Raw genomic sequence first — 16,686 nt, 5'->3', positions numbered from 1 at the left:
TTTAATCGGACACCAATCATCGGCCCTGCACCTCTGCATGACTAATGATTAAATAAATTAACTGGAAAAATTGACAAGTCCTAATTAAGTGGATATATACGGCATAGTCAACGATATGGGAATTTTCGGGACTCTGGAAAAAGGATTTGCCCCACACAATCAAGATTAAACAATTTAATCGTACACCAATCATCGTCCCTGCACCTCTGCATGACTAATGATTAAATAAATTAACTGGAAAAATTGACAAGTCCTAATCAAGTGGATATACACGGCATAATCAACGATATGGGAATTTTCGGGACTCTGGAAAAAATCCTGGAATGATTTTGGAGGGAATAAAAAATGGTTTTTGAAAAAGGGAGGGAACAATGAAAATTGGGTATTTTTAGCCGAATGTATATGAAGGCGGCCTTAACGAGCGAGAAAGGAAGTTCTCTCTCTCTCCTTATCCGCCGAGACGCGTCACTTCCGGCGGTGATAAGGACTCCCGTCTACCGGGAGGTGACTAATCCTTGTCCGAATTCGCCGGTCCTCGCATCGGCGTCGACGGATTCCGCGTCCACCTCTTCCTCGGGAGGGGGTGCGTCCCGAAGTAGGCGCGAGTTGGCGGACCGTCCGCGAGATGGGGACGCCCTGACCGGCGCCGGGCGCCGCGGCGCCGGCAGTCGCAGGGACGTCGCCGTCGCTGCCACGTGGGAGCCAAATTCAAATCCGCCGGCGTCGCGAGAGGAAGGAGCCCCCGAGCGCGGAAGAGGCTCTCCGCGAGGTCCTGGACCAAGTGGGGGGAGTGTCGAGGTGACGTCCCGAGGGAACGAGCGAGGTGAATCTTTCAACGAGGAGGTCCTGGAGGAGGGTCCTAGGGTCCTGGGGATTTCGTTCCCGGGGTTTCCAGGCCCTTGGTAAGGACCCAGGACGCGGTCGGCGGCGATTAGACGCGCGGAGAGGTGGAAGAGTCCCAGGGAGGCAGTCGCACCGGGACCACCTCAAGGCCAAGGTCGCCGGGGGTGGGGACGGCCTTGAACTTGGGCCCGAAGGCCGCCGACCGCCGCGAACTCGCGAACCTCTTGGAGCTGACCAGCTTTTAGCCATCCGACATGTGGACCAGGTGAGAGAGAGAGACGTTCAAATTCTGACATTTCATTTATTAAGAGCGGGGTTGTACTTCTAAGGAGTAATACCTAGGTATTGGGCAGAGTAGATGACGCGAACGAGGGGTTGAAAATAATTAGGAATGTATATGTTGAGGGAGTGCCTTGAACTTGGGACCGAAAACCGCCGACCGCCGACCGTGCGCGAGCCTCCTCGATTTCTCGGATTCTGGTCGACCTGAGGTGTGGACCAGGTGAGAGAGAGAGGTTCAAATTGTGGTTTATTTGATTAAGAGCGAGGTTACATAGTCTATTGTGAACAGGTGATTAAAAATAATTAGGAATGTACATGTAGAGAGTGCTTTGAATTTGGGCCCGAAGGCCGCCGACCGTGCGCGAGCCTCCTCGATTTCTCGGATTCTGGTCGACCTGAGGTGTGGACCAGGTGAGAGAGACGTTCAAATTCTGGTTTATTTGATTAAGAGCGAGGTTACATGGTCTATTGTGAACAGGTGATTAAAAATAATTAGGAATGTACATGTAGAGAGTGCTTTGAATTTGGGTCCGAAGGCCGCCGACCGTGCGCGAGCCTCCTCGATTTCTCGGATTCTGGTCGACCTGGTCCATGGACCAGATAGGAGACACCGAGGATGGTAAAATATCCGTAGCCTCCTCTAGCCTGATGAATTTTCCAAGCCACTTTCGAGAATCCCAGGAACTCATTTCCAACACACTAGTCCCCTCACGTAAAGAACCGCGAACAAGAAAGTGTCCACACGCAGATTTCTCAATCGCGGCCCACCGCGTTCCTCGGCTTCCATTTCTGGATTCCGCGAAGCGTTTCTCAGATGGCGACACAGAAGCTATTCAATAACCTAAAACCCCGGATCGACTTCCATCGCTATCCCTACCTCGCCTCGATTATTAATCCCATCTCTCAGGAATATCATCCTCGAATTTAAATAGCCTCCGAATAATTCCGGTCCTCGTCGCCGAATCTCCTCGACCCCCAAGAGGCTGCCGTCAGAATTCCTGGAACATCCATAAAATTCCTGGAACATCCACGAAATTCCTGGAACATCCACGAAATTCCTGGAACATCCACGAAATTCCTGGAATTCCGAAAATCCCTAAAATCCCCGACATTAGCGCCGAAGGATCCCCATAAAGCCAGATTTCCACCCCTGTGACGAATCGAGCGATTTCCCCCCTGAATGGCCCTCCATAAAAAATGGGGAAAATAAGTAGAACTAATTCCTCGCCTCCCTGCCCTACGTGGGGAGTTTTAGGAGACTTGGAGGCCCTTTAAATCCTCGTTGAGAGGGTGCTCTCGATTTTCCATCCCCTTGGGGTAATTAATTTCTATTAATTTCCTCATGATGTCGTCTTTTACCTCCTCGTTCCCCCTTACCCCCGAGATCTCCACGCTCGGCAAAGTGTCTTCTCCCGTTTTACGACGAGCGAGACGAACTCCTGGTGCTCGTCTCAGGATGCCTCAAAGGCCTCGCCGTTTAGGTTTATTTGAATTCCGCGACGTAACGCAACAGCCGCCGGTCTTCCCAGGGGCAATTTCGGGATCTGCGAGGACCTCGATCGAGGAGGAATTTCATTTATGCCGCTTTTCGCGCCCCGTTTCGCTCCCAGGACGTTCCCCTAGAAGGAGGACTAGAATGTGAGAAAAAATGATCAAGGGTCATTTTGGACGTAATGTAAAATCCTGACAGCTGGGAATTCCTCCTGAGGGATGGAGAAGGGAATTTTAAGAGTTATTTCAAGACCGTGGGAAATTAATTGTTGCTCTGAAAGGAAGGCGCACATTTAATTGTGGACCGGGTGAATAAAAATCGTGGGAAAATGATTTTCTCTTAATTTTATGAATTATTTAATTAACGAAGAGTCGCATGAGCCTGTAAGATGGAAGATTAATCGCGAATCGGCCTAATGTAAAATCGTGGGAAAATGATTTTCTCTTAATTTTATGAATTATTTAATTAACGAAGAGTCGCATGAGCCTGTGAGATGGAAGATTAATCGCGAATCGGCCTAATGTAAAATCGTGGGAAAATGATTTTCTCTTAATTTTATGAATTATTTAATTAACGAAGAGTCGCATGAGCCTGTGAGATGGAAGATTAATCCCGAATCGGCCTAATGTAAAATCGTGGGAAAATGATTTTCTCTTAATTTTATGAATTATTTAATTAACGAAGAGTCGCATGATCCTGCACGGTGGAAGATTAATCCCGAATCGGCCTAATGTAAAATCGTGGGAAAATGATTTTCTCTTAATTTTATGAATTATTTAATTAACGAAGAGTCGCATGAGCCTGCAAGGTGGAAGATTAATCGGGAATCGGTTGAATAAAAATCGTGAGAAAATGATTTTCCTCGGTCCTGGTGAGCGGACGGTCGTTTCACGGCGATGGGGGATAAAGGAATGAATATTAAATCGCCAGGGAAGGAATAAAAAAATTTTATGAATTTCTTGGACAACGAGTCGCATCGGCAAATGAGCCCTGCAAGGTGCAGATTAATCGGGAGTCGGCCTAATGAAAAATCGTGGGAAAATGATTTCCTCGTTCCCGGGAGGTGAAGGAGGGTCGGGTCGTTTCACGGCGAGGGGGGGAAAGGGAATGAATATTAAATTCGGGGGAAAAGGCCACCGAGGAAAGAGGGAGCCGGAAAATCGGGGTCGCTCCTCGTACTCGCGGCGCGGCACTCCATTACGCCATCCTAATGAATGAAGATCTATGAATGGGCGCGTAAAGCCCGACTCACAATCGGCCCCTCGACTCGTCCGATTAACTTCCACCAGCCTAAGAGGCAACGACCTTAATTCCAGCGATGTTGAAGGAAGAATAAAAGGGAAGAAAGAAACACCAGCCGGGGACCTTTAACCCGGCCGAATGAATGAATAAGTCGGCCCCTCCACCTCCGGGATTTCTCCCGACGGTCGGCTCTCCCGATAGCTTCTAAAAATATCTGAAATCCCCTAGGAGGGGGCACTTCCGGGTCGGCCAGGAAACGCTTCCGGCCCGGAAGCGGCCTTAAACTCTCCCGCGGGAGATTTAACGCGGAATTTAGGGCCTCGTTTAAATTGGATTAATTGCCGAGGTCTAATCGAACGAGGCCCTTGTAAACGCATTGTTTCGTCTTACTTGTTTATTTATCCCCGAATTTTTTCCCTTGACAATTGCTGTCGGCACTAATTTAGAAGATCGTTCCATTTTCCCGACCATCGCGACGCGTACACTGAGACAGAGAGAAAAGAAAAGAAAATCCATCGAATTAAAGAAACAATTCGTTAATTATGGAGTAATAAATTTTTTTTTTTTTTCATACAAATTCTCATCATTCCGGGAGAGACAATTCCTGCCGGGTCAATTTCAGTCGAAGTGAATTCCTTGGATGAATAAAATATTTCTTAGGTTCGATGACACTTTATTTCGCAGAGTAGAAAGAGCATCGCCGCGACGAATGCGAATGGCTAGGGGATTGTTCTTTTCTTTTTTTTTTTTGTTTCATTGCCCGTGCGTGTTGCTGACGGGTTACGAAATTTTTCTTGGGAGTGTTAAGGCGTTAATTCATGGAACGTTGACACGACGCGTCCTATGGGACACGTGTAGAGAGAAACGCCGAGTTATATGAGGACGCTCGCGTGGGGCGCGGGAGAGGAAGAATCGTCGACCAGGCTCCGGCTGGTCCAGAGAGACTTTCCATCTCTTTTCCCCCGGAGAAGGCGAGTCATATCGCTCTAAACCACGGAGGAAGTTTAGACAGACCGGGATAAAAAAAGAAAAAGAGATAGGATGGGTGTTTAGACCGCGTCCAGGGAAGAAGAAATAGGCCCGCGAGGGACGACAGGAAATGCGGATAATTCCGGAATATTAATGTGTAGCCCCGAAAATCTAGGAATAAAGTGAAAAGAGATACCCACACTTTCCAGAAAACTAAGGAAGGGAAACTGGAGAGATCGGGAATACGAGGGAATTATTTTGGAATTTTAGAAGCCTAGATTATCTAATTATACAAAGTGAGAGGAAATTCCGGAATATTAATGTGTAGCTCTGAAAATCTAGGAATAATTTGAAAAGAGATATTAAAGAAATACCCACCCTTTTCAGAAAACTAAGGAAGGGAAACTGGAGAGATCGGGAATACGAAGGAATTATTTTGGAATTTTAGAAGCCTAGATTATCTAATTATACAAAGTGAGAGGAAATTCCGGAATATTAATGTGTAGCTCTGAAAATCTAGGAATAATTTGAAAAGAGATATTAAAGAAATACCCACCCTTTTCAGAAAACTAAGGAAGGGAAACTGGAGAGATCGGGAATACGAGGGAATTATTTTGGAATTTTAGAAGCTTAGATTATTTAATTAGAGAAATGAGAGGACATTCACCCCCTTCAGAAAAAATTGGGGAAAAATAGGGAAAAATCGAGAAATGAGGGGTATTTTTTTTTTTAAGGACTGTAGAGTATTTGTCTCCCTTTTGTGGGATCCGGGGAGCCTATCAAGGGGGGACTCGGTTATTGTTAGAATTTTATAGACCTAATGACTGCCAAGCCCGACGTCTAATTTCGGAGCGCGGAAGTGGGCTCGGCGGATCGCGGTCGAAATCGCGGCTGAAATCGCTCGTCCACGGTCGACGGCCAATTCGATCTTCCTGATGGGTCGAATGGAGGTCGAAGAGCCGAAATTCGGCCCTCCTGATGGCCGAATAGACGCCAAAGAGCCGAAATCCGGCGCGATTTCGGTGATAATGCTCCCCCGAAGGTCCGAGTCAAACGAGCAATTATTGGCTAACCGGCCGATACGAGGGACGCTTTTCAATTTTTCACCCCGGTAAAAATGCCCGATTACCGGCGATAACGGGGGCTAATGCCGATTACGTGGGATTATCAGTGGACACCGGGTATACGTTGATCGGTCTCTGGTTCTCTGGTGGTTTCTCGGACCATTGAGCTCGACGAAACGATCCCATTCGTCAAGCTCGACGGCTCTGACTTCGCCTCTTTCCCAGAGCCATCTCCCAATTAGCCCCGATCCCGAATCCCGAGGGATCCCGCGATACCCGCCCCGGGAAAGAACGCAGCATCCCCGAAAATTTCGCGCAGGACCTGGTTGGTTTTTATTTCTTTTTTTTAGAATCCCATCTTGGCCTGGAAATTAAACCGAGGACTGAAAATTAGCATAGATCGATAGTCTTAATTTCGTTATCTTCTAAAGTCATTCTTCAATCAGAGCCAAAATGATCCCCCAATCCCGAATCCCATGATTTTCAACTCCTGGAAGAACGCAGCATCCCCGAAGATGTCACGTAGGACCTGGTTGTTTTTTTATTTCTTTTTTTAGAATCCCATCTTGGCCTGGAAATTAAACCGAGGACTGAAAATTAGCATAGATCGATAGTCTTAATTTCGTTATCTTCTAAAGTCATTCTTCAATCAGAGCCAAAATGATCCCGCAATCCCGAATCCCATGACTTTCGTCCCCTGGAGGAACGCAGCATCCCCGAATTTTTTATTTCTTTTTTTAGAATCCCATCTTGGCCTGGAAATTAAACCGAGGACTGAAAATTAGCATAGATCGATAGTCTTAATTTCGTTATCTTTAAAGTCATCCCCCTATCAGAGCCGATATTAATAAGTCACCCCCAATCCCGAGTCTCGATTTCCACACCCCCTCTGGAAAATCCGCAGCATCCCCCTGGACTACTAGATCTCCCAAATCCCGGGCTAAAATTAGCTAACCGTCTTTCCCCCCGATTTATCAAAACCTCGGAGATCTCTCTCTTCATTTTTCTTTTAGAACCTCCGTCCCGAAAAATGAAAACACGTCGGAAATAAACTCGGAGAGAAGAGAGCTGAACAGGGTCTGAAGAGTCGGAATCTCGGTTATTAACGAGACACCGCATGCGTCGGGTTTTTCTCAGCCGTCCGTGTGGGCTCCTCTCTCTCTCTCTCCTTTTATCGTTCCTTTTTTATCCCCCCATCCCCCCCCGAAAGCCCGTTCGTCTGAATTCTGATTTATTCGCGAGTGGCTTCCTGGAGGCTCGTAAAGCGACGTCGTTGGCCCCTGATGTCATCGAGTCTCCTCTCTGGCGACATCCTTCGATTCCTCGAGAAGAGAGGCGAGAGAGAGAGAGAGAAAAGGAGCAAGGAAGGAAAGCGAGAAAATAAAATTAACATTTTATCGAGCCGCTCCTCCTCCCGCCGATTTAATTTCCAATCGCGAATCGCTAATCGATGGGCCAAGGGGAATCCCATTTCGAGGCTCCAGGTCGAAGGTCAGGAGTCCTGGGAAAGGACGATTCCTCCTCAGGAGAGGAAGAGAGAGAGAGAGGGATATATCTCGTATTGACGTACATGGTAATAGCACATGCCGATCGATAGGACCGATCGATCGGTATTGGACTTGCAAAGCGTCATAGCCCAGGTCGCCTCCTCGTAAACGCAAACGACCGGGACTTTTCGAGTTCGTTATGCAATTCCCGTGGGAATCCTCGGTGCCGAAGGAAGCGGGGAGATAATGGAGAGCTGGGGAAAAAGGAAGAAACGGAAACGGTGGAGGAGGTCCTCCTTTGGACGGCGCGATCTCGACTAATGGCGTTAAGGTCCTACCAAAGTGGCGGAGTCGTTTATGAAGCTTCTTTTTTTTATTTAAATCGTTCCCATCGAATCGTTTAGAATTTTTTCACGTGGCTATAGATGCTCCAAGGAAGATCCTGACACCCATGTTATATAAAAAAATCACAAGATTGTTTACAAAGGAGATTAAGAAAAAAGAAAATGAAAGCAACCCAATCGTTGATAATTCCATCGCGTGAATTCGAAGGCTCGGAGGAAGGTCTTGACACCCGGGAAATGTCATTTCTTTAAAATTTATTTATAAAAAAATCTTGAATTCCTTATAAATCAACAAGTTTTATTAGTGTCAGGATCGCCATACTGATGTACTGAAATTTTAAAGAAATCGGTCTACCCAGTTCAGAGAAACATTGCCTTCACGGGGAGAATGATCGCCTTAACGTGATTTATTTATTTCTCTGTAGTTATTAAATTTTATCGTGAATAATTGTAATCTCGTATGACTCCATATACTTTCTGGTGAAATTTTAAAGGACTCGGTACACCTAGTTAGGAGGGAATCCATAAACGATTGATTCCTCAGAGGTCACTTTCGCGTCGCCTTAACGAATGGGTTACCTTGATTTCCTCGAGTTTCTTTTAACTTTCCTGAATTTCCCGATTTTCCCGATTCTCCTGGTTTCCTTTAATTTCTCTGATAGCGCGTAAAAAGGGCGACCCGACGTCACGTAGGTGTCCCGGAGGCTCGTTAAAGGTCTTCTCCTAGAGAGGGTGGCTCGCCTTTTAATTAGACCAGGTCCCAGGGCGTTGGCTCCAGGGGAAAGCTCGTCCCCAGGGGCTCTCTAATTGGTCCCATTCGAGGCCCGAGTCAACGACAACAGTGCCGTAACGAGCGTTAACCCCGCCGGGAAACAATTCTGTTCCAGGACGCTCCTCCTGCTGATCTCGGCTCTCAGCTCGACCCGAGGCCAGCCGGACTTCTTCGGGGAGAAAAAGGGTGAGTACCAATATTCTTTTTTTTTTCCCATAACAAAAATAAACCCGCCAGGGAACCCGAAAAAATTCACACCTACGGACATATTTCGTCCTTTGTCAGGAAAATTCACGAAAAAAAAAAAAATTGAAATATGATATTCGAAATAATTCTCTTAAATATCTCGTGCGATTACCCCATAAAAGGTGGAGATGCTTCGTGCGTCGTTTAAGAGGGAAAGATTTGAAAAATTCTATTCCAGACTCATGTGGAAATTTCATAAAAAAATGAAAATGACAATCGAAATGATCGCTCGCACATGTCATGCGATTATCCAGGTCAGGTATATCAACCCCATAGAAAATAGGGAAGCTTCGTAAAACCCATCCCAGGGAAAGCGTCCAAAAAAGTCGATCCTTGTCTTATCCGGGAAAAGAAAAAAAGGAGAAAGAAAAAAAAAAAAAGAAGAAGAAATGCGAACGATAAAATAAACGATAATGGAAATAATTAGCTCGACAAGCATCCGGGGGATAGTTCCGGCCATATCGGGGGATGGAAAAGCTCGGGGGCACGCCGGAGGAGGAAAAAGGGAGGGATTCCCGCGGGATAGAGGATACCGTCCATACCGTTCTCATCGCGGCCGAACCTAGTTTGTAAACTCGCCCCCGGTATCCTTTTTACGGCCACTTTTTGCCGCGGACGGGAGCTATCCCGTGGGAAGATAGGGGGAAATCCCCGATGTAAATAACCGGCCAGGGGATTGGATTAAAAATCGAAAGAAAGGCCCGCTCCGAAAAAAAGCATAAACCAAAGGATACAGAAAAATACGAAATATCGCGGGGTAAAATCGAGACCCGGGAAAATTGCCGAGTTAATGCGGGAATTATCGGCGGAACTTCCGCAGGGCGGTATCGAGCGCCGGGGGCGCCGACGAGAGGCTAATAGAAGGAAAATATTGGGTTTGAAATTATGGAAAATAGAGGGAAGGTAACCGCGAGTCTATACCATAGCGATGGGAGAACTTTCGAAAAACACCCCTTTCCCTCTCCTCCCCTCCCCCCGTCCAGCCATTCCAACTCTTCCTCGTTAAATAACCGCAACGGTTCCCGCTTATTTAATCGATCTGTTCCGCAAGGGAAATTCCGCAAAAGGCCCGTCCCGGAATCCGCGGCGCGAACCGTCCCTCGATTTTCCTTCGAAATCGCGATATTTCCATTTCTTCCCTTATTCCTTCGTCAACAGATAGAGAAGATATCGAGTACTGTGTAGGAAGAGTCCGTGTACCGAATCCCCCCCCCACCCCCCCCACCCCCCCGGGGGGGATCAACCGGAAGTCGATATCAATGCCCGTCATCCGAGTCGGCACGCGCCACTCCATACATGATTTAATATGTGTCCGCTTTCGGAATCGAATGCACCCGTGGGGGGAGAGGGGGGGATTCCCCCCTCCGACCCCAGGGAGGCCAGCTCGCCCCACGGGAGCGGACATATTGGATCGAGCGAAATGAACTTCGGGGCGTATGAAATACGTATCGTCTCCTGCGAGTTTGCCCCCCCATCGCCCCCTCCACCTCCTGGGGGGTTGGGGGGAGTTCAACCCATTCTTTGTAAGGATCCACTCCCAAGGATACGAAGAAAAGAGGGAAGGGGGAGGGGGACGGCTATTAAATCGACGGATACAGTTGAGTTTTGGAGAAATCTGAGAATGGGGGGAGTCCCCCCCCCCCCCCCCCCGCAGGGGGCGGCGGGGGGTCGCGGTATTTTTTCCACTGACATTTCGGGGATTTCAAGCTTCGATAAATCTTTCCCTCCTCCCCCTTCCCGATATACGGACTGGCATTTATCTCGCGCGGAATAAAAAGTGGGGGGCGTACATGTATATATATATATATATCGTCTCGACGTGCATGTATATACATCGTATATCNGGGGAAAAAAAAAAGAAACTCGAAATTCCGGGGAAAGGGAGTTTTCCGAAAGTCCCATACCTCGCCGTAATTCCCCTCGTCCCCGATTGCCCCCCTCTGGAAGAGGTCGCAGGAAGTGAGGGGGTCCATCGATACCCGAGGGGGGCGTTATCCCCCATCCCGTCCTCTCCCCCCCCCCCCCCCGTTAAGCTGCAGCCCTGCTCCATCAATTACGCGGGAAATTCATAAATTCCGGAATTCCGCCGGCGTATCGGGGATCCAAAGGGCTTGGGGGGGGAGGGGATTTCCGCGGCAGAGCTTTGCCACTTAAAAAGCCACCCTCCTCCGTGCTTTTTCCGGCTCTGGGGGGTTAGCCCCCCCCCGCGGCTTCCTTTTGCGCGCCGCGGGCGGTGTTAACTTTATTAGAGCTTCTTGCGCGAGAGGGGATGCAGGTGGAAAATGGGGTGCAGGGGGCTAGGGGGGGAGGCTTTCTCACCTGCGAATGGAGCTTTCACCCCGACGAGTGGCTGATAACGAATGGTCGTTACCCCGAGGTACAAAAGCCTCGTAAACAAAACAGTACCGGCTGTCGTCGCTGGTCTCGTCGCCCGTGTACTACAATCGCGGGGACGAGCTTTCGGAGCTTTTTGTGCCTCCTGGGGGGACGAGAGGGGGGTAGAGGGTAGAGCAGGAGGAGGGAGAAGTTCCCCAATAAACGGCAGAGGGATCGGGAGACCTGGTATTTTTTTTTAACGCCTTTTTCGGGGGGATGGGTGGAGTTTGTCACCCCGGGGGAGCTTTCGATCGCAAGTGCGAGGGGGTGGGGGGTGGGGATTAGCGCGAGATTGACGCGCTAATCCGCTCGTCTGCGCCCTGGGGTCTTAGGATCCAGAGGAAAGTGCCGGGCGGCCATTGGCCGGCGCCCTTAAGGCGAGCCCGCAATCGCAGGAAACGGCGAAAAGCCCTTCGCGGGTTTACGAGCCCCTCGGGGGTTTATGCCCCCCCCATGGGTTCTTCGACAAGGCGACACCTGCTTTCCGAGAATTGGAGAGATAACGCGGAGTGATAAGGGGAGGAGAGGTCGAGTCCTGGGGCGAGATTTTAGATCGGGACGAGGGCGCCATCTTTTCCGGTCGGGCGGCCGCGGATGCGCCCAAGATGGCGGCGCATTACCGGGCGCGGCAGGCGCCACGGCTCGAAACTTTCTCACGGTAAATCCGCGGCGGAACAGCCGTCGCAGGCCAGCCGGAATGAGCAGCTTCGAGCGCCCCGGGGAGACCCAGGGCGGCGGCTGGTCGGACCAACTCCTGGGGGACGACATGGGGGAGGGAAAAAGACGGAGACGCGGTACCTCGGAGGGTACGCGTCGCGCGTAATCCCGGAAAGGCGGGACGGGGAATCGAAGAAAGCGATAAGCGGGGGGACGAGCCTATATACGAGAAAGAGCGATCCCTCGCACCCGGGATCATAAAACGACGGACCGACGCGCGTACCGCGCCTCTGGTGGATGTGGGGATGGGGAGGAATATACGGGAAACGGGAAGAAGAGCGTCCCGATTCGTTTCCCCATACCCCTCGACGCCGCGTGCTTGCCACCGTAAACCCACGGAACGGTTTATCTCGACCCCCCGGGGGTCGGAGCGAGACTGAGAGGTGCACCGGTTGCTCGAACTGGCCGCCAGGTGGCTGCGGCCAACCAGGCGGCGCCAGCGGAAAGCGTGGTCACTCGGGGAAGGGTGACGCGCCAAGGGTAGTGGTCGTTTAGGTGACCGCGCCAGGGTTAGTGGTCTTTCAGGTGAGCGCACTCGCGCCAGGTACTCGATCCTCGGATTCGTATCATGTTACCTACGCGAATTTGACAGTTTCGTACATGACTTTCGAACGTTGACTTGACTTTGCAAAAATGGGAACTTTTTTCTTTTTTTTTTTTTCATGCGAATACATTCGCAGATGAAGAAATCCGCATGAACTCGAGAATTGGGTTTCGGGGTGTGCAGTCACCCAGGTGAGCGCGCTCGACACGCGGGAGAACGGTCACCCAGGTGAGCGCGCTCGACACGCGGGAGAACGGTCACCCAGGTGAGCGCGCTCGCCCAATCAGGGAACTCGGAGATTCCTGAGACCTCGTCCCGCCGTCGCAGCGCCGCGGACTAACAAATACCTCTAGATACGCGACCGATAGGCGCCTCCTGTTTGCGCCACGAATTACTGGATTGAAGAAGAGACGGAAACGGATGTATATGTACCAGAGACCTGGGATTTACGCACGCACGCGCCCGTTCCGAATCTCGCGCACGTAGTCGGGGGTAAATTTCGAAAGAACCTCGGGATTCGTTCCAAGGAAGAGATTCCTGCCGCGAGGGTTCCCGAGGGACCCGCGGGAAATCACCGGAGCTCGCCCCGAATTCTCTCTCTCTCTCTCCGAGGGGAGAGTTCTGATTTCTTTTTTCTTTTCTCGCTTGGAAATAATCGACATCCCCCTTCCCTCGTCCAGTCGTCGAAATTGGGGGAACCCTCCGAGGCTTCCGGAGTAATTTTTTCTTCTTTTTTTTTTTCTATCCCCGGTAATCAGGGACACTTCCTCCGCCTCCCTTCCGCGCCCACCTGGCCGCGTTGTCCGTCGGTTCGCCCCGCGGGCGGAATTGCGACTTTCGGCCCGACGCGATATGCGGCCCTCCTGGAGGGTGTCCAAATGAAACCGAAAAATTACGAGGCCAGACAATCCTCGGCCCATTTTCCTCCCCCTCCCGCCCCAGGATAATATCTGGCATTGTGCATCTGCCCCCGATGTACACCTCGCAACCGAGACGATCCTTGAAGGATTTGCTGGTTTCTCGTCTGATTTTAGGTGGAGGGCGTGAAATAGAAATTACCATCGTTCACCTCCCACCCTTTATTCATGTATCTGTCACCACCCCTCAGCTACTTTTTTACAGTCACTATCCTTTAATAACCACCCTTCAACCATCATCTACCAGCCACCACCCTTCAGCTATTCTTTCACGATCACCACCCTTTAACCACCACCCTTCGCCCATCAGTCCTTGACCACCACTATTCAATCACCACTCTCTCGGAGGGGATGAAATCCCGAGACGACCACGGTCACTTAGTATTCCTATATTTTTTTTTATCTAGGACCTGGTGACCCACGGGGCTATTCAATTCCAGGATATCCCGAGGGAACGGTTCCTCGATCAAGGATGTGGAATTCCGCTCCGTTCTCATCCGTCCCGCCCTCAAAGGGAGGACGTCTCGCCGAATATGCCACCCCCCGCGAAGACGTCTGCAGCGGGCCAAAGGACCTGCCGAGTCCTGCTCCTGACATTCCCGCGAAATTCCCTCCTCTGCCCAAAAAGGTCCCGGAGGGCTTGGGGGACTTCACTCCTCCACAATAAGGGACTCCCCAAGAAATGAAATTCCATATACACATACAGCCCTTACGATCATCCCACAGGATAGGCGGGACTAAATATTTCCAGGACTCTCCAGGTCTTCCGGAATCAGGATTCGCGTCTCTCGGTTTTAAAACATCCCGAGAAAAATTCATCAATGGGAGAGGAGTCTATCCCCGGGGATAATCTCGGGCGAATCCGCAATTAAGGAAAGCCCCTCTCATCCCCCTCTTCCCAAAAAGGGGGACCCTCAAAGGGGGCCCGAGGGGAGGAAAACGTCCCGGATATATATCTCCAGGATATTCCCGTGGCCGCAGGCTCGCCTTCAACTTTTCGATTATCTTCGAGGGGGGATGAGAAAGAGGACTCCAATCCCGCCCCCTCCCCACCGGGCGCGAAAAAAGTCATCCCGATTCCTCCCGCATCTTCGTGACGAATGCTCCCGATAAGGACCGCGGGACTTATCCCGGTGTCCCGTCAGGACTCGGCCCGGTTCCTGGCCAGGACTTATTCCCGGTGTCGGGAGTCCATTTTCCGGTCTCCTTGCGTTCCCTCAGGACACTCGATTCCCCGTTGAAAAATCGCTTCGATATCGCTCCGCGAGACCGGAGCTCCTGGCGGTCTTGATCGAAAACCCCGGGGGGGGGGGGGTTCTGCCCCCTTGACCCCCTTATCCCTCAGGAGATGGGCTCCAGAAATTAGCCACTGAGCCTGAAAGTCCCTGAAATTTTTCTTCCCTTTCTTCCCCTCATTTCTGGTATGGGGATAGTTGGAAAAAGTGAATTCGCGAGATTTCGGAGATTTTCCAGAAATTCTCCCAGGGGTTGGCGGGGGTGGGGGATCCCTCGGGGAGAGGGGGTGCCTCACGAGAGCCAACCTCTAATAGGAGACAGGTACTTTGGCCAAGTCCCGTGGGAATATCGACTTTGTTAGGCCGGGCCGCGTGCTCGCCGCTTTGCCCGCCACCCACCGCCCACTTCCGCCTACTTTTGCCCATTTCCGCCCATCCCGAAGAGACGGCGGCCGATAAAGGGCCGGTCGCACCGCCCGGGATTCCCGGGGGAATACTCCCGGCGGGAGATGGCCTGAATCTCGGAGGAGGAATTTTTCCGCGCGGAAAAGGTGTCTCGCGAAGCTGTCCAGGAAACTTCCCTGGAGAATCGCGGCATTTCTATTTTTTATCCAGGACTCCTGGCATTTCCACAGGACCCGCGGAATTTCTCTAGAACTCACCGAACTTTCGCCAAGACTCGTAGAATTTTTCCAACCCTCGCGGAATTATTCTCAGCCTTGCAATAATTGTCGCAAGGCCGCCGGACACTTGCAGGTAACCTTAAAAAACTGACCTCGCACAACATTCGCAAGAGCTCCCGATCCCATTCCGAAATTCTCTCGAGGATGGCAAATTTTCCGAAATACCGATCGACCTCCCGCCAAGTGACGACCGGATGTGTCTGCCCCTGTGATCGAACCAGATCGTCCCGGTCTCCAGAGTCCCGGTCGCTCCCTCGGGAAACGCATATCCGCGCGAATCTGGATTTATCGTGGATATACAAATACAGGAGGATAATGGATCCCCCGGGGGCGAAGGGGGCGTGTGTACCCTCCCTTAACTAAACCGTACACGCGTGTGTACACAGAGTAGAAGGGGTGTGCTTGGGGGGGGGGGGGGCAAGTACACGGAGGGTGTTTTCTCAGGGAACGAGATATGCCCCCGTGTTATGGCTCCTACTTATGCCCCGAGAACTACGAGCCGCCATTTCTCCTCCCGAAGCGTCCGTCTCTGTCAGGAATTTGCGAAAGGCATTATTCCACGCCGCCCCCCCCAAGCCCCCCGTGGGGGGTTCATCTCCCCCCGCGGGGTTTCTGCAGCGATCTCCACGCGCGTTTGCACCGAATCCCTGGCCCCCTCTTAATTTCCTAGGAGGGGGTTCACATCCCGGGGGCCACTTCGCCCCCGTGGGGAAAGGTGGCGGAAATCTTGGGGCGACTTTTCCCCGCCCCCCCCCCCCCCCCCTCCGAAACGCGTAAACGCAATTTCTCTCCATTTTCCGAGCCCCATCGCCCCTCCCCCCCCCCCTCTTCCCGCTTCCGGCGCCCCATAGATCTCGCTTCCGCTTGTCGCCTCGCGGAACGAATCGCGGAATTTAAATTGGCGAATCAACCCCCTCCTCCCCTTGTACCCCCTTTTCTGCTGTTCCCTCTTACGTTTTATACTCCTACCTTATGGGCGACTCTTCGGGGGGTTTCGGGAAATAATTTTCCGGAAGCCGTGGGGGGGATTCGGGGAAAGGGGGAAATGGTGCCCCGGGGGGCGAAATCGGGGTTGGAAAGGAATTCCGTGAGAGAGGGGTACTTTTCCTGGGGGAGGATAATTAGCGCCGGGGAAAATTAGGGGGTTCACTTTTCCAGAGAGAGAGAGGGGGGGAAATTAATAAGGTGAGAAGAAATATCAGAAGGGGGTCCACTTTTCCGGAGGGTGGGCAAAATCAGAGAGGTGAAAAGAGATCAGAGGGGTAGGGGGGCACTCTTTCAGAGGGTGGAAAATCGGCGAGGTAAAAAAAAAATGAAAAGAAATCCTCGAGGAGGGGGGCTCACCTCCTGGGGGTGGCTTCTCAAAGGACCTCCTCGGGGGAGTCCTGAAATTAATTGCGAGGCACGGAAGCTCAGGTCCTCGGCGATTTATTGCCGTCTGGCGATTAAGTCCCGGGTCCCGTTTAAGCCCGG

General features: G+C 51.1%; 1 protein-coding gene across 2 annotated transcripts in view; it reads left to right on the top strand.

Annotated features, from left to right (window-relative positions):
- Window positions 1-724: 724 nt before the first annotated feature.
- LOC105695021 (collagen alpha-1(IX) chain) overlaps window positions 725-16,686 on the top strand; it is a 72,165-nt gene continuing 56,203 nt past the window's right edge. For both annotated transcript variants that reach the window (XM_012416237.2, XM_012416236.2), the window contains exons 1-2: window positions 725-1,108; window positions 8,611-8,681. In XM_012416237.2, the coding sequence (XP_012271660.1) occupies window positions 1,098-1,108; window positions 8,611-8,681 (82 nt within the window). In that variant the 5' untranslated portion in view covers window positions 725-1,097. The remainder of the gene's footprint in view (window positions 1,109-8,610; window positions 8,682-16,686) is intronic.

This window comes from Orussus abietinus, unplaced genomic scaffold, assembly GCF_000612105.2.
Source record: "Orussus abietinus isolate OABI.00-Male unplaced genomic scaffold, Oabi_2.0 scaffold35, whole genome shotgun sequence".
In the NCBI taxonomy this organism is placed as follows: domain Eukaryota; kingdom Metazoa; phylum Arthropoda; class Insecta; order Hymenoptera; family Orussidae; genus Orussus; species Orussus abietinus.
This window is presented reverse-complemented; position numbering and strand designations above follow the sequence as displayed.